Genomic DNA, 23,617 nt, shown 5'->3' with positions numbered 1-23,617 from the left:
CCGCTTCAAGATCCGGTATTATCCTTATTGTGGCTCCTCCATATCTGAATTGATTTTTTCTAGCAGCTTCCAATATTTTTTCCTTCTGGGTCTTGAACGTCACCACTATATTTCTTGGCGTTTTGATTTTAGGGTCCCTTTCAGTAGGTAATGGATGGTTTTTTTCAATGTTTATTTTACCCTCTGTTTCCAAAACGCCTGCACAGTTTTCTTTGATAATTTCCTGGAAAACAGTGTCCAGACTCTTTTTCCTCATATTTTTCAGGGAGTCCAATTATTCTCTCTACTTTTTTTTTCTTTTTTTTTTGCTGAGGCAGTTGGGGTTAAGTGACTTGCCCAGGGTCACACAGCTAGGAAGTCTTTAAGTGTCTGAGGCCACATTTGAACTCAGGTCCTCCTGACTCCAAGGCTGGTGATGTATCCACTGCGCCACCTAGCTGCCCCAACTCCGATTATTCTCAAATTGTCTCTCCTCCATCTCTTTTCCAGGTCTGTTATCTTTCCAATAAGGTACTTGACATTCTTTTCAATTGTTTTATTTTTCTGGTTTTCCTTGACTACTTCTTGGTTTCTCCTTGACTCATTCATTTCTACTTGTTCCAGTCTACATATTTAGTATGTATGGGAATGCCTGCCATCTAGGGGAGGGGGTGGGGGGAAGGAGGGGGAAAATTCCCAACAGGAGTACAAGGAATAATGTTGGAAAAAATTACCTATACATATGTACTGTCCAAAAATGTTATAACTATAAAATCAATGTTTAAAAAAAGAATGTCATTCATTTCTATTCAAATTCAGCTAAACAAAGCTGCAGGATAGAAAATAAATCCACATAAATCCTCAGCATTTTTATACATCACCAACAAAATCCAAGAGCAAGAGATACAAAGAGAAATTCCATTCAAAATAACTGTCGAGAGTATAAAATGTTTGGAAATCCATCTACCAAAGGAAAGTCAGGAATTACATGAGCAAAATTACAAAACACTTGCCATTAAGATAAAGTCAGATTTAAATAATTGGAAAAATATTAAGGGCTCTTGGATAGGCCGAGTGAATATAATAAAGATGACAATACTCCCTAAACTAATCTATTTATTTAGTGCTATACCAATCAGACTCCCAAGAAACTACTTTAATGACCAAGAAAAAATAACACTCTCCAGGACTTTTTCCAGCTGTGGGGATGGGTGGGCAAAGAGGACCTCCACAAGAGTCCTGGACTGCAAAGTGGGAATCACTTTTTTCTTGGCACCTGAGCTGGAGGGGTCAGGGAACATTTGGTTTGGAAATAACCCCAAAGGAGAGTAGAAAAAATACATGCAAATGAGCATGCCTGCCTGCACACATGTATAAATATACACACAAATACATAGGTATTGCTGCATCTGCTTGGTTTCCTGATAAAGCTTACTGCTCAGGTGACAATTTAGTGCTTTTTTTATTGCTTCCCAAAGACACTCAGGGAGAAATAGGATACCTGGGACCCCCATGTAGATATGCAGATAGAGCGAGAAGACAAGGTGAGACAAGACCTAAAACCCCATGTCCAAAATGCCACAAGAGCTTCCACTGGGCCTCAGACTGTAGATTGACCCAGGGAAATGAGTGGGCTCAAGCTCTAAGACTTCAATCAATGGGTCATGGGACAACAAGCTCTGCAGGAATCATTGGATTTCCTAACACAAGATGAGACTATTACAGGCCTTCAAAATTTGCAGGAAATACTGGATTCCTGGCACATGAACTAATGGACAATAGATTGGTTTTGGACCATTTCTAGGACTTACTGACATGTATAATTCCTCATGTTGATTCATGTTATTTGTTACATCACTTGTAGCCTGTATATTGCTATGTACTTATGTAATTTGTGTAATTATGTATACCACCTCCCATGTTGATGGATTCATGTATACCTGTTTTAAGAGTGAGCCCCTTCACAAACCCGCTAATCTGATTTGGTTTCCCATTTCCTTTGGTGTTTTCATCTCCCTTCCTGAGATGTCCGGGAGGGCATGATCACCTCTTATTATGGTGTTTTCACCTCTTTTTTGAGCAATCAGGGAATGGATGATCACCTCTTTCTCAGGGTTCTCACTTCCTGGAGAAATCAGGGAGCTTGTGACCACCTATCTTCCAAAAACAAAAGAAAGTTGGAACTAAAACTAAGGCTGCTTCCAGAAGCTGCAACCAGAGAAGATTACATCTTAGAGAAGAATATTACATTGTGTAGCCATCCTGAAGGAGCAGCTGAGGCCCAATTCTGAAGAGCTTTTCAACAGGAACACCAGAGCTCTTCTGCGAGCCCCGAGGATTTCCTCAGGGGGGTTGTTTTGGGGACTCAACTTAAGACTTGTGGGAATTGTTTCCCTTTAGCTAACTATTATAATTCTCATTGACAGAACATATGCATGGGTAATTTTTTGCAACATCATCTCTTGCACTCTGTTCTGAATTTTCCCCTCTTTACTTCCATCCCCTCCCCTAGATGGCAGGCCGGCTTATACATGTTAAATATGTTACAGTATATCCTAGATACAACATATGTATGCAGAACCATACAGTTCTCTTGTTCATAAGAAGTGGATTCAGAAGGTAAAAATAAGCTGGGACGAAAAATGAAATTGCAAACAGTTAACACTCATTTCCCAGTGTTCCTTCTTTGGGTGTAGCTGATGCTGCCCATCATTGATAATTGTAACTGAATTAGATTTTCTGTCAAGGATATCCATTTCCATCAGAATATATCCTCATAAACTACTGATGGTGAAGTATATAACGATCTCCTGATTCTATTATGCCTGTACCTCCTCCAACCCACCCTTCTCTCCAATACTGGATTGATGTTATCTAGGTTTTTGTCAACAAGGACAGTCTTCCTAGAGGCAAAAAAAAAACTTCTGTCACACTACATAATAATCTGGAATGATTAACTTTGTTTTTATTAATTAAGGCTTTTTATTTACCAAAAATCTGTATGGATAATTTTCAGAATTTGCCCTTACAAAACGTTGTGTTCTAAATGTTTTCCCTTGCTTGCCCAGGACCTCAGCAAGTGATCCAGTGTGTTAAATGTCTCATTCTTCTATACATATTTTCACAGTTATTTTGCGTCACCCAAAAAAAAAAAAAAAAATCAGATCAAAAAGGAAAAAGATGAGAGAAAAACCAAAATGCTCAGGTGGATGAAGGAGCTTGATTTTCACTGGGTTGGGGACTGGGGCAGGCATCTCTTTGTGTTTCCCTCCAGCAAGGCCTGGGTATGTGGTAATGACCACCCTGAATGTGCAGACAAGCCTCCCACACTATATCTCACATGGTAGAATTGAAGGGACCTTGGTGGACTCCACAGAAAGAGAGCTTCTGGGCTCCAGCTCTAGCCCTGCCAAGGCCAATGACCTGACGCTCAGGGAGCTCAGGCTCTTTTCCAGTGGCAGCTGCATGTAGTAAAGGCCCCTGCTCATGATGTTACACGCTCTGGCTCTCAGTAGCTGCAGGAGGGAAAATGTTCTGCGTCCAAATCTTCATGCTGGAGTCTGTCAGATAACAGTCAGTCAGCGCCAGGCCGAGTTTGGCTCCTGCAAGGATGTCACCTTCAAACACAGACACTGGATGTTTCCCATCATCCCCAGAGTTGATCACAACCCCAGGGGCATAGCCAAAGGCAGGGAGGCAGCCAGGTTGGATGACAGGGAAGTTGGCAGGGGCCTGAAGGTCTCAAACATAATCTGTGCCATCCTTTCTTTCTCATGGTTTTAGGGGGCTTCTGTGAGTGGCACTGGGGGCTCTTTGGTAGTCTTGTGTAATACTTAGTATAGAAAGCATGATGCCAGCTGTCCATGCGCCCCTCCCCAGTTGGGGACTATGTTCAGTAGGGTATTTCAGAGTCAGTCTAAACCCCTCCTGAGCCTTCTTCCAGGACCTCACCCAGCATGACAGCTTTAGGTCTGGTGTGCCCACAGAGGAAAGAAAGACATGCCAAAGAGCAGTGCCTACTGCCCATTCCCAACTCTGCCACCAAATTAAAATTGTCTTTGAGCTGTCATTAAGTATTTGCAAGTCAGCTTAGCCTTGGGCTCCTGCCTTTGCTGAAAGCCTTTCCTCATTTAATTTTTTATAAGGTTTCTCTGCAGTGTGGATTGTCTCATATATAGCCAGATGGAAACTCTTTCACATTTATTATTATCTTCATGCTTCTCCTTACTGAGGATTCTCTGATGTTTACCAATCTTGGATTTATAGCTCAATACATTTCCACAGTAATTTCCTTTATAAGGTTTCTCTCCAGGGAGGATTCTCTGATGTGCAGCTGGAAAGGACCTTAGCATGAAATCCTTTCCTCAATGACTACATCAAAACATTTCTTTCCAGTGTTGGTTCTTGGATGTTCAGCAAGATTTCACTGCTGGGCAAAAGCCATTCCATGCTAAACAGTTTCAAAAGGTTTCTTTCCAATGTGAGTTCTCTGGACAGGAACCATGTGTAAACTGATTACATTCAAACGGTTTCTCTCCCATGTGGACTTTCTGATGTCTGCTGAGATCTCCCTTGTATGTGAAACACTTTTCACATTATTACCTGTATAAGGCTTTTCTCCTATGTGAAGTCTCTGTTGTAAGGAAAGAATGCCTCTCTTTACGAAGCCTTTCCACACTGATTAGAGTTATAAGGTTTCTCTCTCTTGTGGATTTTCTGATGCAAAGCAAGATTGGCACTCCATCTGAAAGCCTTTCCACACTGATTACAATTATAAGGCTTTTCTCCTGTGTGGATTCTCTGATGTTCTACAAGCCCAGAATTTCTAGTGAAAGCCTTTCCACACTGATTACATTGAAAAGGTTTCTCTCCAGTGTGAATTTTCTGGTGTCTGCTAAGATCTGCCTTGCATGTGAAAGCCTTTCCACATTGATTACAATTAAAAGGTTTCTCCCCAGTGTGGATTCTCTCATGTTCTTTAAGTTTGGACTTCAGTCTGAAATCCTTTCCACAATGATTGCATTCATAAGGTTTCTCTCCAATGTGAATCGTCTGATGTCTCTTAAGTACTCCCTTGCATGTGAAAGCCTTTCCACACTGATTACACTTATAAGGTTTTTCTCCTGTGTGGATTCTCTTATGCGTAACAAGACTGGATCTCCTTGGGAAAGCCTTTCCACACTGATTACATTTAAAAGGTTTCTCTCCAGTGTGGATTCTCTGATGTGTAATAAGACAGGAGCTGTCCACAAAGGCCTTTCCACACTGATTACATTTATAAGGTTTTTCCCCAGTGTGGATTCTCTCATGTAAAGTAAGACTGGAACTCTGTGTGAAAGCCTTTCCACACTGATTACATTTAAAAGGCTTTTCTCCTGTGTGGATTCTCTGATGCTCTACAAGTTTACAATTATATCTAAAAGCCTTTCCACATTGATTACATTGAAAAGATTTCTCTCCAGTGCAAATTTTCTCATGTCTGCTAAGATCGGCCTTGCATGTCAAAGCCTTTCCACACTGATTACACTTATAAGGTTTCTGTCCTAAGTGGATTCTCTTATGTGTAACAAGACTGGATCTCCTTGCAAAAGCCTTTCCACACTGATTACATTTAAAAGGCTTCTCTCCAGTGTGGATTCTCTGATGTGCATCAAGATTGGAGCTGCATGTAAAAGCCTTTCCACACTGATTACATTTAAAAGGCTTCTCTCCAGTGTGGATTCTCTGATGTACAGCAAGATTGAATCTGAATGTAAAAGCCTTTCCACACTGATTACATTTAAAAGGTTTCTCTCTCGTGTGGATTTTCTGATGTGTAACAAGATAGGAGCTGTACACATAGGCTTTTCCACACTGATGACATTTAAAAGGCTTTTCTCCTGTGTGGATTCGCCGATGCTCTACAAGCATGTAATTTCTTCTGAAAGCTTTTCCACACTGGTGACATTTAAAAGGCTTTTCTCCCGTGTGGATTCTCTGATGCTCTACAAGCATGTAATTTCTTCTGAAAGCCTTTCCACACTGATGACATTGAAAAGGTTTCTCTCCAGTGTGAATTTTCTCATGTCTGCTAAGATCTGCTTTGCATGTGAAAGCCTTTCCACATGGATTACATTTATAAAGATTCTCTCCAGTGTGGATTCTCTGATGTGCTCCAAGCAAATAATTGAATCTGAAAGCCTTACCACACTGATTACATTTAAAAGGCTTTTCTCCAGTATGAATTCTCTGATGTTCTACAAGTTTGGAATTACATCTGAAAGCATTTCCACATTGATTACATTTATAAGGCTTTTCTCCTGTGTGGATTCTCTGATGTTCTACAAGTGTGCATTTTCTTATGAAAGCCTTTCCACACTGATTACACTTATGAGGCTTTTTTCCTGTGTGAATTATACAATGCTCTGCAAGCTCATTATTTATTCTGAAAGCTTTTCCACACTGATTACATTTATAAGGCTTTTCTCCTGTGTGGATTCTCTGATGTGCAGCAAGATTGCCCTTCACTGTGAAAGCCTTTCCACACTGATTACATTGAAAAGGTTTCTCTCCAGTGTGGATCCTGTGATGTTCTGCAAGCAAATAATTGAATCTGAACGCCTTTCCACATTGATTACATTGAAAAGGTTTCTCTACAGTGTGAGTTTTCTGATGTGTTTTAATTTCTCCCTTTGGATTATCTACTTGGATGTTAGAGGCATGGATTTCCCTCACATCCAAGGCACAGGGACCATTCTTCATGAATCTTTGGAGGATATATTCTTCCACGAAAAGTCCCAGTTTTCCAGTTATCTCATTCCTTTCCAAGTTGGGCTCCACATCTGAAGAAAATGAACAATCAAACATAAAGGGATACACAGATAATTAAACGCAAAAGCAATGATGACTTATACTTATTCATTCCCTGCTCTTTACTAACCTCAATGGCATAAAAGTTCATAGATATAGTCTTGTAGCAAAAAATATTTAATAGACATTTTCCTCTATAAGGAGAACAGGCCTAGAGGATGTGAAAGTGACCTAAAAGATGGACACAGAAGAGTCCTGGCCCTTTAACAGAAAGGGCAACAATAGGCCAAGATAATAGCCAGATTCAATATCAACAGAGTAAAGTAATTCTCCAATAAAGAAAAGTTTGTTTCTAAATTACAGGCAACAGCTCCCAATATTTCAGCTGATAATGACTGGGCAGCTTTCAGAGATTTGTGATACAGTATCCCAGATACTCATCTGGGACAGAACACTTGGAAATGTCCAAACTGGTCTGATGCAAATGGTGGGGAAATTCAGATGGTAGGAAACAAAAACTCAGAATTCTACACACTCTGCAAATAAGTTGCTTCAATCACTGAAAAAGCCAGATTTTAACTCCCCCCAAAAGCTAAGTACAAAATAAACTTGAGAAACATTCAAAATTCTGGGTTAAGAGGCCACATTAAATTCAGGTTGGTGCTGACTGGTTTAACAATGCCTGAAAGCTATCTATGGGCCAACACCTAATAGGGTGAACCTAAACTACTCAGTGCTGATGGAGCCCCATTGATCAGTGACACCAACAGGATCCTGGAGAGATGGGCTGAACACTTCTGTAGCACTCTCAGGAGATCATGGGTAGTACCACCTCACACCTCCCATATTCCCTCAGAGGACAGGAAAAGATAATGAGAATGTTGGAAGGGATGAGGGGAAAGGGGGATGCTAATATGCTGTTGCTGGAGTTGTGACCAGATCCACCCATTGTGGAGAGCAATTTGGGATTAGGCCCAAAAGGATAAAAAACTCTGCATATCCTGTGACTCAGTAGTAATCCACTGGGTCTGAATACCAAAGAAATCATAAATGAGGGTAAAGGACTCAAAAGTGAAAATATGTGTACAATATCTTTTTGTGTGGCAAAGAATAGGAAAATAAATAGATGCCCATCACTTGAAGAATGGCTAAAGAAAGAGAAACGGTCTCAAGAAAACAAGTCCTCTCAAAATAGATTTGATAAGATGGAAAAAGAAAAAGAACTCCTTGAAAAGCAGCACTGGTGAAATGGAAGAGAGAATAACTCCCTAAAAATCATTAGGTTGAAATGGGAAAAAAAAAAAAATCTAAAGAACACAACAATCATTTAATAGATCAATTAACCAATTCAAAAGGAGATGAAAAAAAGGCGAAGTAAAGGAAGACCTTCACTAAAAAGTTGAGCTAAAGAAATGAAAGTAAATGACTCAATGAAGCATCAAGAACCAGTCCAAAAAAAAAATCATGTTTTTACTCAAAATGAACACGAATCATGTGAGTCATCTATAGCTCCAGCTGTTGAAATTGAAGCAAATGATGCAATTTAAAAAAGGCACAAGGCAGGAACAAAGTGGATGGAGAGTTGGAGCAGCCAGAGGACCAAGCACCTAAGGCTCAGATGCACCAGACTATGCATCCATTTTGTCCTGCTTATGCTATTTTTGGCCTGAGAACTAAAACCAAGAAAAGACAGGAAATGGTTCTTACCCAGGGACAGCAGATTCTGGACGTTCTCCAGTGTGACCTCCTTGTACAGCTCCTTCTGAGAAGGGTCCAAGAGCCCCCACTCCTCCTCAGTGAAGTCCACCATCACATCCTTGAAGGTCACCAACTCCTAAACCATGAAAAGGCACAAGATTTTGAGCTGAGACTCCAGAATCTATCTGGCCCAACCTTCATCAACCCAGAAGAGAAAATTGAACCAGAGTTGGGTTTTCTCTTAAAAAAAAAAATTTTTTTTTTAAATCACATGACCTTTGTGACAGTGACAAGAAACACTTTACAACCAGACATTAAGGGCCCAATGAGATAGTGAGAAAGCCTTTTCTGTTTTGAAACCAGAATAACCCTGGAATACTAAAAGCTTGTAAAGGGTTTTTTTTTACTGTATAAAGCCTCTCCTGATTAAAGGAGGGAAATGTCTGTGACATATCAGTGAGGTACTAGGGAAATTCCTCCTCATAAGAAATGTCATAAGTGACATGTTAAGGAAATTCTATGAAGAGTTTGGGGAAAGTGGACAAGGATTTTATATTCTGAGTCAACAAAACCTGAAAATGTATTACTGAGAAAAGAAGAAAACAAAACAAACAAACAAACAAAAATTGGTAAATTTCCTGAAAGTCTGAAATATTCTTATCTACAGGAAAATGACATAAATCCCCCAGAGTTACATTATTCCAAAAATGTCCACAATGGAGTAGGATGAGACTGCTTGCAGCCAAGTGCAGCAGCATTCTCTACTCTCACAATGAAAGGCTGAGATGACACTGGGCAGGATGGGTCACCGTCAAAGAATCTGCTCTATTTTATGTTTACCTTCATTTGTTTGTGGAATGGATACAGTCATTTCAATACAGGATTGTTTCACAAGAAAAGCAACTCTGTGGGGAAAGGAGAATTTCCTTCTTGACTTCAAATGTCCTATTTTATTAGTTGGGGATGGAGATGGAGCAAATGCATAAGAATGACATTTATAGATTTTCTCTGAAAAAGGTTTCAACATCATGTAACAACTCCAGAATCCTGGGGATCAGGAATCAAGAGGAGTGACAAGGCAGGTGATGGCTATCATGCGAGAGAGTGCCCACATCTGCAAATCCTTGGACAGGCTGGAAGGCACTATCTATTTTGAGACCTATTAAATATAGGAAATGTGCTTGACAAATGCACGTGGCAAGTGAGGCTTTTTCATTCTAAACTGGAACTGGAATTTTTAAGTTCCAGCAGGAGACAGGATTGGCTTTCTCATAAGTCCTCTTTATTTGGAGCAAGTTTCTTCCTTGCAAATAAAAATCACGTTTTTCCCCACATTCTGATTTTCTTGAAAACATCTGACTGCTCCACTTCTCAGGTATTTTTCACTTTTAGCTTAATTTCTGTCTAGTACTATATTTTTGAGCAATTGAAAAAAAACCTGATTGGCGTTGAGACTTAAGAGAATAACTTCCATGCCAGGTGGAACTGGAGAATTTTCCTAAACCACTTCATTACATTCTATAAACACCAAGTGACGGCTCTGAAGATTTTTAAGGCCTGGCCTAGAAACATGGCAGTTACCTGCTGAAGGCCCAAGAACCTCCTACAAAGAAAAGAATTGATACTGGCCTTAGTGCATTTCCTAACAGAAAGCTGTTACTATTCTTATAATTTCAAAGCAAATACACCTAATAGCATGAATAAATTAGTGAATATTTTTAATAAATATAATCATGTAATTGTTCATTTTTCAATATCTTCATTGGAAGAGGGTTTGCTTTCTTAAGGACACCGTTGGAACAGGTTTAAGGAATTATTTTTCAATGACCATTTAGCAGAAAAGGATCATTAGAATCATAATCCCTTCATGCCATGACTCCTGCTTCCCTCAGCTCTCAGCCCACCCAGAGGCCCTGCTGACTGGGGAGACTTCTCAGTGGCACCAACCCTCACCATGCCTCCCAGTGCTGTTGTCTGGCCACCTTTAGGTCACCCCCTCCCAATCTGCTTCCTCCTTCAACTGGGGGACACACCAAGTGCCCTCACGTCCCCCAACACATGCCACTGAGGCTCTCAGCCAGCAAATGGAGCTTTCCTGAATGTTCAAGCAAAAATGAGTAAGTCCACTAGAGTCTACCCGGGCTGTGCTCAATGTTAACACTCTCAGTGGCCCCTTCATTATGTTCCTTCTGCCAATGCCTTCAAGAATCCTCATGCACTCACTTCCAGGGCCTACTCTGCCTAATAAACACCTTCCTAACCCTAAGAGCACAGACCCACATCTCTGTTCTTTTCTGAACAAGGGCCCTTCCCCTCCCCTGTGCCCTGACTGGAGGCCATGGTAACCTGAGCCTGTGAGGAGATGGGTTAGATAACCAATGCTGGGTATGAGCCTGGCTGCAAGACAAAACCTAGTCCTGTCCAAGGAGCCTGGGGTGGGGCTCGGGAGGAGAGACTGAGTCCCTGTCATCTGCTGAAGTAGGACACACACATGTCCCTCAGCCGCCCATGGAAAGTGTCAGGCTCCATGGGGACAAATAAAGCCCAGGTCAGTGTCTGGTGGCTCCCGAGCTCCCTTACCCTGGGCGTGCCCAGCACGGGCCCTGAAGATTCTCACAAGGGGATCACAGAACATCACGTTTCCATGGCTCCTGGCAGACGCCTCAGAAGCAGCGCCCAAAGCCAGGCCAGGCTTCCCCCACCTTCCTCCCCTCCTCCTCCTGGACCAGGGACCCTGGGCCCTGGCTGAGCCTCGCCCAGGCCCCTCCATCCCCTAACTCTGGCATCCAGGGCCTTCTGTCCTCCTGGGAAAGTCCTCCCTCCTCCCTGGGCCTCCCGGCCTCCTTCCCATCTCAGCTTCTGCAGAACAGAGACTTTCCTGGTCCCCAAAGTGGTGGCGCCTTCCCTCTGAGAGCGCCTCCCATCCCCCCCTCCCCCTGCAGGTCTGCTAGGGACACAGTTGATGAGATGTTTGTACCAAACCGGGCTGTTAGCTCAGGGAGGGCAGGGGCCATGTTTTAACCTTCCTTTGCCTCCCTAGGAGGTTGGCACAGTGCTTGGCACCTGCGGCCGTCCTCAATGCTCACTGGGCTGGAAATGGGCAGTGCCAGGGAGACATGCTAGGGAGCCCTCCCTCTGACAGGAGGAAGCTCCCTGGGCTCTCTCGGACACCCCTCCCACCCCCCCACCTGATGCTGCTCAGCTCCGGGGAGGGACTGCACTCACCTGGCACGAGGGGCTCCGGCTGCCGGGGGCCATCTGCCTGGTTCCGGCCTTGGGTGCTCTGCCCGCCGGGCTGGGGAGGGAGAGGGAGCTCAGACAGGGAGGACGGGGCCTGAGGCTCCTCTGCCCGGGAGGATGCGGAGCTGCCCACAGTGAGGGACAGACGGAGCTCTGGGGGCGGGGACAGCGGGGGGCGGCTGCTCCCCAGGAGGAGGCAGGAAAATCTGAGAGAAGCAGGCAGATGGAGGCTCAGAGGAGGCAGAGCTCTCCCCTGGGGGGCAGGGAGACCCTCCCAGAAGCCTCCACTGGACACCAAGGTTTCCTGCACTCTGGGAGCACGAGCCCTGTGGGGCCAATGGTGAGCGGGGCTCAGTGGGGGAGGGGTCAGTTGGGCTCCCCAAGAAACACTCAGCAGCCCACTGAGTTATAGCGAACCACTGGCCCCTCCCCCATCTCAGCCCACACAGGGGAAAGGGGTACCCCCTCCCCGCAGCCACACCCACCCGCACTCAGGTCCTGCACGCTGCTCAGGCACAGCTCCCAGGCACAGACACTGCACTTCGGCACAGGTTCTCCCCGCGCCCCTCTCTCGCACCGGCTCCCACACTCTGAGCCTGCACACGTGCAACAGCTTAGCAAACTCCGGAACCAGACGGGCTGCAACTAGAGCTGAAGGGGCGGAGCCTCAAGAAGGAGAAGGGAAGTCCCGGGCGGCGCCTGCGCACACACGCTCCCTGCCCTCCTCCTGCCCCCTCCCCCTAGTACAAACTCAGGGAGAACGGAAATATACCGCGGCCCCCGCAAGTCATGCCTGAGCCGCAGGGTTCCTGTTCCCGAGCCTTTGGGGAGGGGCGGGGATGGAAAGTGGGGTTCCCCAGGAGAAAGAGACGGGGATGCGATCGGAAATTCCGGCGGGAAAAGTGGGTGTGGACGTTTTGTGTAAGATCACTTGCAGAATTACAAATGAGGGCGCGGTGCCCCTTCTCCCGGGAGGGGCCGCTGGCACGGGACCTGCGCTCCCCCTTTTAGAGCCTCTTTCGGCCCCGAAGAGAAGGTGACAAAAAGCGCCCGTAGCTTTGCCCTCTCCGCGGAGGGTGCGAGGGAAAGAGGCTGCCTCGGCCCCGCTGCCGGGGAAGCTCCGGGGGCCGGGGGGGTTTCTGGCTCTCTGCAGCTTTTCCGCAAAGGCCGATTCCGAAGCCCATCCGGCCCATCCGGGTCCTCAGTGGGTCCGGCCGCGCTGCAGAACCCGGACAATCCGGAGCGTCCTCGCGCCCTCCGCCCGGGGCTGGGGGGGGGGCGGCCCCGCCCCGAGTTCCTCCGCCTGGGAAGAGAAAGCCGCCCTGAGAGCACAGGGCTGAGGCCTTCTCCTAGGCCGGAGCCCTGGAGCCTGGGCCGGGCGATGGAGGAGCATGTCCCTGAGCCTGGAACTAACGCGATTTCTCTCGCTGGAAGCCGGGGGTGGAGGAGGAGCGGGGAGTCCGAAAGGCGGCGCCAGAGAACCCGCAGATGCCCGGGGCGCCTGAGCCTGAACTAGGGACCCGGAGACTCTGGGCCTCCGCCTCAGGGAGGGCCCTGCCAAGGGAAGGAGGAGGAGCAGCTTCTCTCCCTCATCTCCTGGAGCGGCTGCGGTCCCAGCTAAGGACTTCCCAGCCTACTGGCATAAAGAATCTCATTTATTTTGTTTTTAGAAATCTCTGGAGTTCTGTATTTGAAAATCCACATTTTGTTTACATCTGTTTTTTTCATGGAGAATAGATGGAATTCATTTAGTTCGTTAAATGTCCATCCTCTTCCCTGGAAACCGATGCTCACTCTTGCTGGGTAAGTTATTCTTGGCTGCATACCAAGTTCCTTAGCCTTTGGGAATATCACGTTCCAGGCCCTTCGTTCCTTTAATGCAGATGCTGCAAGATTCTGGGTTACCCTTATTGTGGCTCCTCCATGTCTGAATTGATTTTTTGTAGCAGCTTCCAATATATTTTCCTTCCCCTGATGGTTCTTGAACGTCACCACTATATTTCTTGGCTTTTAGGGTCCCTTTCAGTAGGTGATCAATGATTTTTTCAATGTCTATTTTACTCGGTGTTTCTTCTAAAAGTCTGGGCAGTTTTCTTTGATAATTTCCTGGAAAACAGTGTCCAGACTCTTTTTCCTCATATTTTTCAGGGAGTCCAATTATTCTCTCTGCTTTTTTTTTCTTTTTTTTTGCTGAGGCAGTTGGGGTTAAGTGACTTGCCCAGGGTCACACAGCTAGGAAGTTTTAAGTGTCTGAGGCCCCATTTGAACTCAGGTCCTCCTGACTCCAAGGCTGGTGATGGATCTGCTGCCACCTAGCTGCCCCAAGTCCGATTATTCTCAAATTGTCTCTCCTCCATCTCTTTTCCAGGTCTGTTGTCTTTCCAATAAGGTACTTGACATTCTTTTCAATTGTTTTATTTTTCTGGTTTTCCTTGACTACTTCTTGGTTTCTCCTTGACTCATTCATTTCTACTTCTTCCAGTCTACATATTTAATATGTATGAGAATGCCTGCCATCTAGGGGCGGGGGTGGGGGGAAGAAGGGGGAAAATTCCCAACAGGAGTACAAGGAATAATGTTGGAAAAAATTGCCTATACATATGTACTGTCAAAAAATTATAATTTTAAAATCAATGTTTAAGAAAAGAATCGCATTCATTTCTATTCAAATTCAGCTAAACAAAGCTGCAGGATAGAAAATAAATCCACATAAATCCTCAGCATTTTTATACATCACCAACAAAATCCAACAACAAGAGATAGAAAGAGAAATTCCATTCAAAATAACTGTCGAGAGTATAAAATGTTTGGAAATCCATCTACCAAAGGAAAGTCAGGAATTACATGAGCAAAATTACAAAACACTTGCCATTAAAATAAAGTCAGATTTAAATAATTGGAAAAATATTAAGGGCTCTTGGATAGTCCGGGTGAATATAATTAAGATGACAATTCTCCCTAAACTAATCTATTTTTTTAGTGCTATACCAATCAGACTCCCAAGAAACTTTTAATGACCTAGAAAAAATAACAACAGAATTCATATGGAATAACAAAAGGTCGAGAATTTCAAGGGAACTAATGAAAAAAAAAATTAAATGAAGGTGGCCTCACTGTACCTGATCTAGAACTATATTATAAAGCAGCAGTTACCAAAACCATTTGGTATTGGCTAAGAAATAGACTAGTTGATCAGTGGAATACATTAGGTTCACAGGACAAAATAGTGAACAACTATAGCAATCTAGTGTTTCACAAACCTAAAGATCCCAACTTTTGGGATAAGAATTCATTATTTGACAAAAACTGCTGGGAAAACTGGAAATTAGTATGGCAGAAATTAAGAGGACCCACATTTAACACCACATACCAAGATAAAATCAATATGTGTCCATGATTTAGGCATAAAGACCGAGATCATAAATAAATTGAAGGAACATAGGATAGTTTACCTCTCAGACTTGTGGAGGAGGACGGAATTTGTGACCAAAGGAGAACTGGAGATCATTATTGATCACAAAATAGCAAATTCTGATTACATCAAATTAAAAAGCTTTTGTACAAACAAAACTAATGCAAACAAGATTAGAAGAGAAGTAATAAACTGGTAAAATATTTTTAAGTTAAAAATTCTGTTTAAGGCCTCATTTTTTTTTTCCTGAGGCTGGGGTTAAGTGACTTGCCCAGGGTCAAACAGCTAGGAAGTGTTAAGTGTGTGAGACCACATGTGAACTAGTGTCCTCCTGAATTCAAGGCTGGTGCTCTGTCCACTGCGCCACCTAGCTGCCCCCAAGGCCTCATTTCCAAAACGTAGAGAACTGACTCTATAAGAATTCAAGCCATTCTCCACTTGATAAATGGTCAAAGGATATCAATAGACAATTTTCAGATGATAAAAGTATTTCCACTCATATAAAATGGTGTTCCAAATCACTATTGATCAGAGAAATGCAAATTAAGACAACTCTGAGATATCACTACACACCTGTCAGATTGGCTAAGATGACAAGAAAAAAAATAATGATGAATGTTGGAGGGGCTGTGGGAAAACTATGACACTGATACATTGTTGGTGCAGTTGTGAAAGAATCCAACCATTCTGGAGAGCAATCTGGAATTATGCCCCAAAAAGTTATCAAACTGTGCAAACTCTTTGATCCAGCAGTGCTACTACTGGGCTTATATCCCAAAGAAATACTAAAGAAGGGAAACGGACCTGTATGTGCCAAAATGTTTGTGGCAGCCCTTTTTGTAGTTGTCAGAAACTGGAAAATGAATGGATGCCCATCAATTGGAGAATGGTTGGGTAAATTTTGGTATATGAATGTTATGGAATATTATTGTTGTGTAAGAAATGACCAGCAGGATGAATACAGAGAGGCTTGGAGAGACTTACATCAACTGATGCTGAGTGAAATGAGCAGAACCAGTAGATCATTATATACTTCAACAACGTTAATATATGAAGATATATTCTGATTGAAGTGGATATCTTCAACATAGAGCAAATCTAATTCAGTTCCAGTTGATCAATGATGGACAGAATCAGCTACACCCAGAGAAGAAACACTGGAAATTGAGTGTAAACTGTTTGAATTTTTGTTTTTCTTTCCAGGTTATTACCTTCTGAATCCGATTCTTCCTGTGGGACAAGAAATTCAGATCTGCACACATATATTGTATCTAGAATGTACTATAACATATTGAACATGTATTGGATTTCCTGCCATCTAGGGGAAAGGATGGAGGGAAGGAGGGGAAAATTACTCATGCATATATACTGTCAAAAAAAAAGTTATAATTTTAAAATTAATAGAAAAAATAAAGTATATAATAAAAAAAATTCAGTTCAAGCTGAAACCCAACTTATACCCCAAATTCCTAGTATAAAAGAGCCAATCTAAAATCCTCTCTTTGAATAGGTTCTAGACATGCCAGCTATGCCATCCTATGCCAAGGAAGCCACTACCCACTGGATAATATTCTTTTCCAGTACCATTCCCTCTTTACCCTCACCTATTTCCCTAAAGAGACTTTATGCCTGTCAGGATTTCTCCCCTTACTTCCCAATTCCTGTAATAAACCTCTTATCAACCTAGGATTGCAGGTTTGTAAATTCCTTTACAGAGAATCTCTGTGGCCCCAAAAAGGGTTTCCCCAAAACTCTATACCCTTGCTCCAAATCCCAGGGGCGTAGGGGAGCCAGACCTCTCCAATTAGTTCCCTAAACTCCAAACCTGCCACTAGAACTTATCATTTAACTCCCTGACCGCCAGAAACCCCAATCTCATTTTGATTCCCTAAATCTAGACCTTATCATTTGGTTCCCTACCAAAGGGATCCCCAAAATATAAAGCTCATACTTTCAGTTCCCTAACCGGGAACCCCCCCCAAATCAGAAGACCTCATCAAGCCCAGCCCCCGTTGCACACTTTCTCCACCCCCATATACAAACCTCATCTCCCTCCAAGTCTAGGGGTTGAGCTGGTTCCTGATTCATCAACTTAATGCTTCCCATTTCCCTCTGCTCCCTCAATATCTGGGTACTCATGAAAAGAGAAGGGGTCCTGACAGCAGAACATGAGGGTTCTGACACACAAGAATGGCAGATTAGGAAGGAGCCCATGGGAGGTTAAACCAAAGCACAAGATCCTTCATGATGCCTCTGGCTTTTTGTTTTCACATCAGTAAGGGCAGCCCCCACCCAACTGTGGGGAGAGTTGGGCAGGGAGGGTCCTGGGCTACAGAGTGGGGCCTTAGGGCTCAGACTGACACCCATCATCCAGATGCTGGAGCACAGTGGGAATCACCTTGTTCTTGGCACCTTAGCTGGATAGGAAAGGGAACATTTGGAATGGAAATAACCCCAAAGGAGAGTATACAAATACACATAAATGAGCACATCTGCCTGCACACATGTGCAAATACACACACAAAGACATAGGTTTATGTACTGCTGCATCTGTTGGTTTCCTGAGAAATCTTAGGGCTCAGGTGACAATTCAGTTATTTTTTACTGCTTCTCAAAGACATTCGGGGAGGGATAGGACATCTGAGAGCCCCATGTAGATATGCAGATAGAGTGAGAAGACAGGGTGAGAGAGGACCTAAAACCCCATGTCCAAAATGCCACAAGGGCTTCCACTGGGCCCCAGACTGAAGATTGATCCAGGAAAATGAGAGGTGGGCCCAAGCTCTAAGACGTCAATCAAGGGGTCATGGGACCATAATGGCAGCCCAGTTACACCTTTACAAGTTCAGGGCTCTGATGTGATCAGCCAAAAAGCAATCAGATGGGAGAAAGGGATTACAAGTGGGGAGATTACAGGCTTTTTTAACCCAACAGAAGGGCAGTGTCCAGTACGAGCAACTCCAATGTAATTGCCAGGTGATGAGGGGAAATTTAGAAAGTGGTAAATAGAAGGGACAAGATAGGTTAACTGCTTGGGAGAAAGGTTTGTTTCTATCTCTACAGATAGAGAAGGAAGGAGATGGGTGGAGACAAGCACCTGGAGAGAGACAGAAAAAGAGAAAAACCTGGAAACAAAGGAAAAAAGCTAAGAACAAAATCTACAGGAATCATTGTATTCCCTAACACAAGATGAGACTCTTGCAGGACTTCAAAACTTGCAGGAAATACTGGAGTACCGGCACATGAACTAATGGACAATAGATTGGTTTTCCACCATTTTTAGGACTTACTGACATGTATGATTCCTCATGTTGATTCATGTTATTTGTTACATCGCTTGTAGCCTGTGTTATATTGCTATGTACTTATGTAATTTGTGTAATTATGTGTACTACCTTCCATGTTGATGGATTTATGTATACCTGTTTTAAGAGTGAGCCCCTTCACAAGCCTGCTATCTGACTTGGTTTCCCATTTCCTTTAGTGTATTCATCTCCCTTCCTGAGATGTCAGAGAGGGCATGATCACCTCCTATTATAGTGTTTTCACCTCTTTTTTCAGCAATCAGAGAGGGGGTGATCACCTCTTGTTTGGGGTTCTCACCTCCTGGAGAAATCAGGGAGGTTATGACCACCTATCTTCCAAAAACAAAAGAAAGTTGGAACTGAACTAAGGCTGTCTCCAGAAGCCCCTCAAGAAAGCTGCTCCCAGAGAAGATTACATCTTAGAGAAGAATATTACACTGTGTAGCCATCCTGAAAGGGCAGCTGGGGCCCAGTTCTGAAGAGCTTTTCAACAGCAACACCAGAGCTCTTAAATCATATGAATCAAATTCAAAGTCATTTATTGTGCACACGGCTTTATCTATATCCTTTTGAGTGACCCCACGTCCATCTCCCTCTTTTTGTTCTTTGATGAATCTTTTTAGGGTCTCATTAGTCCTTTCTACAGTGGCCTGTCTTCTGGGATTGCAAAGAATCCCAAAAATATGATATGTATATAGAATTCCTGTAAGAAGTGATTTAATATTTTTGAAGTATATGAGGGCCCATTATCAATGTTGAGGGTGTACAGGATACCCAGAGAGGGAAAACAGTGAAATAAGTGATTTATTATATGTGAAGCAGCTTCCCCCTCCTTGAGAGGAGGCAGGTACAAAGCCCCAATAAGTGTCAACTGTAACATGAATGCATGTTTTTCCCATATGTGTAACATCCATTTGTCATATATCATTTGGCCTGTCCCCTCTGGGGTTAGTCCCCAGCTCTACATATCTTTGAGAATTATATGTTGGGGGAGCAGCTAGGTGGCACAGTGGATAGAGCACCAGCCTTGAATTCAGGAGGACCCAAGGTCAAATCTGGTCTCAGACACTTAACACTTCCTAGCTGTTTGACCCTAGGCAAGTCACTTAACCCCAGCCTCAGAAAAAAAAAAAAAAAAAAGAGAATTATATGTTGGTACTGAGAAAACAAATTTATCCCTGTCCTTTGTAACAAATACAGTTAAGTTCCATGGGTTGTTTGTTTCCTCAATGTGTCCTAACTCTAATCAGGGTATGATGGTGGGAGAGGGCTGAGAAGACGGCTCAGTGGGAGATTAGGCTGAGAGCTGGGGAGGAGTTCTGACCCTGAAATACCCCACTATACATGGAGTAGTCACCAACTGGAGGGGCATGGAGAGCTGGGGCCATGCTTTCTATAATGCATTCCATGAGACCACCAAAGAGCCCCCTGAGCTGCTCACAAAAGCCTCCTGACCCCAAAGGAAAGAAAGGATGACACAGATTATGTTTGAGACTTTCAGCCCCCTGCCTCCTTCACTGCCATCCCAACTCACTGCCTCCCTGCCTCTGGCCGTGCCCCTGGGGTTGTGAACCACTCTGGGGACGATGATATCCGCCAGGTGCCTTGCAGAAGCCAAACTCTGCCTGGCTCTGACTGGCTGTGACCTGACAGACTCCAGCATGAAGATTTGGACTGAGGACAGGACCCCGACTGCAACTTCTGAGAGCCAGAGGGTGTGAGACCATGAGCCGTAGCTCAGGGCCCCGGATGTTGTGCAGGAGCCGGCCTTTGCCACATGCAGCTGTCTCTGGAAAAGAGCCCTGAGCTTCCTTAGGGTCAGGTCATTGGCCTTTGCAGGGCAAAAGCTGGAGCCCAGGAGCTCTCTTCCTGTGCAGTCCACCAAGCTCCCTTCAACTCCACCAGGTTCGGTGTCAGTGCGGGAGGCTTGTCTGCTCATCCCAGGTAGCCAGGGGTCCTCACCACATACCCAGGCCTTGCTGCAGGGAAGCACAAAGAGATGACTGTCCCAGCCCCCAACCCAGTGAAAATTGAGCTCCTTCCCCAACTAAAGCACAACCCTCCCTCCTCCCTCCCCTCCTCCTCCTGCCTCTACTGCTCTTTCCAGCAGATGGGGATCAGGAAGCTAGGACCTGCTGAAGCACAAATGGTTCTAAATGGACTTATTGTGGTTTTTCCAAAACTCAAGACAGGATAATTCTCTCTCCTTCCCCCTACAAGAGATCAGAAGGTCCAGCTTTTTGGAGGGGGACAACTTGGCTTCTCTAATGCAGCCTGAGGATTTTAATTCTGTTTTAGAAATGATCCTTCTGATGGCCGTGGCTCTTTTCAACAGTGAGATGATTCAGGCCAGTTCCAATGGTTTTCTGATGGAGAGGACCATCTGCCCCCAGAGAAGGGCTTGTGGAACTGAGTATGGATAACAACATGTTTTCACTCTTTTGCTGTTTGCTTGTATTTTATTTTCTTTCTTATCTTTTTCCTTTTTTAATCTGATTTTTCTTGTGCAGTCAAATGTGGAAATATGTACAGAAGAATTGCACATTTGATACATATAGGATTACTTGCTGAGGGGCTGGGGCAAGGGAGGGAAAACATTTAGAACACAAGGTTTTGTAAGGGTGAATGTGGAAAATTATCCATACACATAGTTTGAAAATAAAATTAATAAATTAATAAAAAATAATCATTCCAGATATTGCATAATGCAGTGTGACAGAGGGTTTCTTGCCTCTGGGAAGCCTATCCTGCTTGATAAAAAGCAGATATGGAAGAGGAGGATGGGATAGAGGAGGTACAGCTATTGTTTTATATGGAAATATTGTAATTCTTTCTAAAAAAAAAAAAAAAAAGTTCCCCTTGTATCTTCTGCCCTCTTTTATGTAATTGTCAAAGCCTAAATTGCCTCCTTCCCACATGGATGAACAGGAAAACTTTAAAGTCTTTCCCGAAATATTACGGGATTGGTGACAATACTTGGGGGACTATCACAGGTGAGTGCAGTCCTTCCCCAGAGCTGAACAGCATCAACCCAGGGAGAGTGCAAGAGAGGCCAGGAAGCTTCCTCCTATCACAGGGAGGGGCTCCTTAGCATGGTAGGAATCATCCTCCTGGCGCTGCCCATTTCCTGCCCCCCTCAGGCCACGAGGCTGCTCCCAGGGCATCTCTGAGCCCCTCTCCTTTGCCAGGTCTCAGGACCCATCAAGGAGCATTGAGGACGGCTCCCGGGTGCCAAGCACTTTGCCAAGCTACTGGGAGGCAAAGGAAGGTTAAAAAATAATGGCCCCTGGCCTCTCAGAGCTCACAGTTCAGTTTGGTGCCAACATTTCATCAGAGGTGTCCACACAAGCTCTGTACAGCTTGGACAAGAGGCGCTCTCAGAAGGAAGGCGCCACCACTTTAACAACCTGGAAAGGCTCTTTTTTCAGAATCTGAAATGGGAAGGAGGCTGGAAGGCCCAGGGGAGGAGGGAGGACATTCCCAGGAGAAGAGAAGCTCCTGGATGCCAGAGTAATAGGATGGAGGGTCCTGGTCAAGGCTCAGCCAAAGCCCAGTGTCCATGAGTTCGTGAGGAGGAGGGGAAGCAGGTGGAGAAGCCTGGCCAGGCTTTGGGAGCTGGTTCTGTGGCATCTGCCATGAGCCATAGAAATATGATCTCCCTTTATCCTGTTGCGAGAATTTTCAGGGTTCTTGCTGAGGACGCCCAGCATAAGGGAGCACAGAGTCCAGCCAGAAACTAAACTGGGCTTTATTTATCCAATCAGGAGGGTGACATTTTCCATGAATGGCTGAGGGACATGTGTGTCTCACACTTCCATAAGTGACACAGACACAGACTCTCATTGGCAGAAGGCCCCAGACTCCTCCTTTTTCTCCACTCATAGTCCATGGGCAAGATCAAATTTTGACAGTAGACTCTTGATTACTAGTAGAAATGGCTCTTGGGAAAATTGGGATTCTGGAAGACATACCATCCCTCAGTGTAAATCGAGTTTTCTGGAACAAATTTTGTCCTAATTTTGTCCTAGATAGTAAGATTTCATTGAAAGTCCCATGTGTTCTCCTCTTAGGATATTGGGATCCACCTTCTATAAGTGGATCATCCCTAATGAAAAATACTCTAAAAATTGGGCATTAAGGCAATGTTTTGGATCAGAAAGACTCTGTTATGTTATCTGAGTGCAATCAGTTTACAATGTCATAGCTAACTGGTTAAATGATTTTTCTTTGTTACAATATTTAGGATAGCTTTCAACTGAATGAATTTGATTTGATTATGGAAATGTTTAAGGAATTTATAAGATTATGATTCTAATGATTCTTTTCTGCTAAGTAGTCATTTAAAAATAATTCCTTAAATCTGTTCCAATGGTGTCCTTAGGACAGCAAACCCTCTTGGAATGAAGAGATTGAAAAATGAAGAATTACAATACTATAACATTTATGTTAAAATGTTTACTAATTTATTCATGCAATTAGGTCTATTTAGCTTTGAAACTAATAGTAATACTAACAGCTTTCTGTTAGGAAATGAACTAAGGCCACTATCAATTCTTTTTTTTTTTGTAGCAAGTTCTTTGGCCTTTACCAGGTAACTGCCATGTTTCTAGACCAGGCCTTAAAAATCTTCAGAGGCTTGACTCGGTGTCTATAGAATGTAATGTAGTTATTTAAGAAAATTCTCCAGTTCCACCTGGCATGGAAGTTATTCACTTAAGTCTCAATGCCAATGAGGTTTTTTCAATTGCTCAAAAATATAATACTAGGCAGAAATTAAGCTAAAAGTGAAATATCCATGAGAAGTATATGAGTTAGATGTTTTCAAGAAAATCAAAATGAGGAGAAAAAAAAAAAAAAAAGGATTTTTATTTGCAACGAAGAGAATTGCTCCCAATAAAGAGAACTTCTGAGAAAGCCAATCCTGTCTTCTGCTGGAACTTTCAAAGTTCCAGTTCCAGTTTAGAATGAAAAAGCATCACTTGCCAAGTGCATTTCTCAAGCACATTTTCTATATTTAATAGGTTTGAAAACAGATAGTGCCTTCCAGCCTGTCCAAGGATTTGCAGATGAGGGCACTCTCTCGCATGATAGCCATCACCTGCCTTTTCATTCCTCTTGATTCCTGATCCCCAGGATTCTGGAGTTCTTACATGATGTTGAAACCTTCTTTTTCAGAGAAAATCTATAAATGTCA

At 43.6% G+C, this 23,617-nt stretch overlaps 1 protein-coding gene across 2 annotated transcripts; it reads right to left on the bottom strand.

The window, feature by feature from the left end:
* Nucleotides 1–2,925: 2,925 nt before the first annotated feature.
* On the bottom strand, nucleotides 2,926–12,363 carry LOC141565032 (uncharacterized). 2 transcript variants are annotated; one of them, XM_074308025.1, is made up of 4 exons: nucleotides 12,192–12,363; nucleotides 11,692–11,761; nucleotides 8,476–8,602; nucleotides 2,926–6,800 (listed from the first exon to the last, which is right to left on the bottom strand). In XM_074308025.1, the coding sequence occupies exons 2-4, from the start codon at nucleotides 11,722–11,724 to the stop codon at nucleotides 4,639–4,641; spliced, it is 2,322 nt and encodes a 773-aa protein (XP_074164126.1). In that variant the 5' UTR covers nucleotides 11,725–11,761; nucleotides 12,192–12,363; the 3' UTR covers nucleotides 2,926–4,638. The 2 variants fall into 2 exon arrangements, with proteins under 2 accessions (XP_074164126.1, XP_074164125.1); XM_074308024.1 differs by lacking the exon at nucleotides 11,692–11,761 and having other exon boundaries at nucleotides 12,192–12,277.
* Nucleotides 12,364–23,617: the final 11,254 nt, after the last annotated feature.

The sequence above is a fragment of the Sminthopsis crassicaudata genome, chromosome 3, assembly GCF_048593235.1.
Source record: "Sminthopsis crassicaudata isolate SCR6 chromosome 3, ASM4859323v1, whole genome shotgun sequence".
NCBI lineage: Eukaryota > Metazoa > Chordata > Mammalia > Dasyuromorphia > Dasyuridae > Sminthopsis > Sminthopsis crassicaudata.
This window is presented reverse-complemented; position numbering and strand designations above follow the sequence as displayed.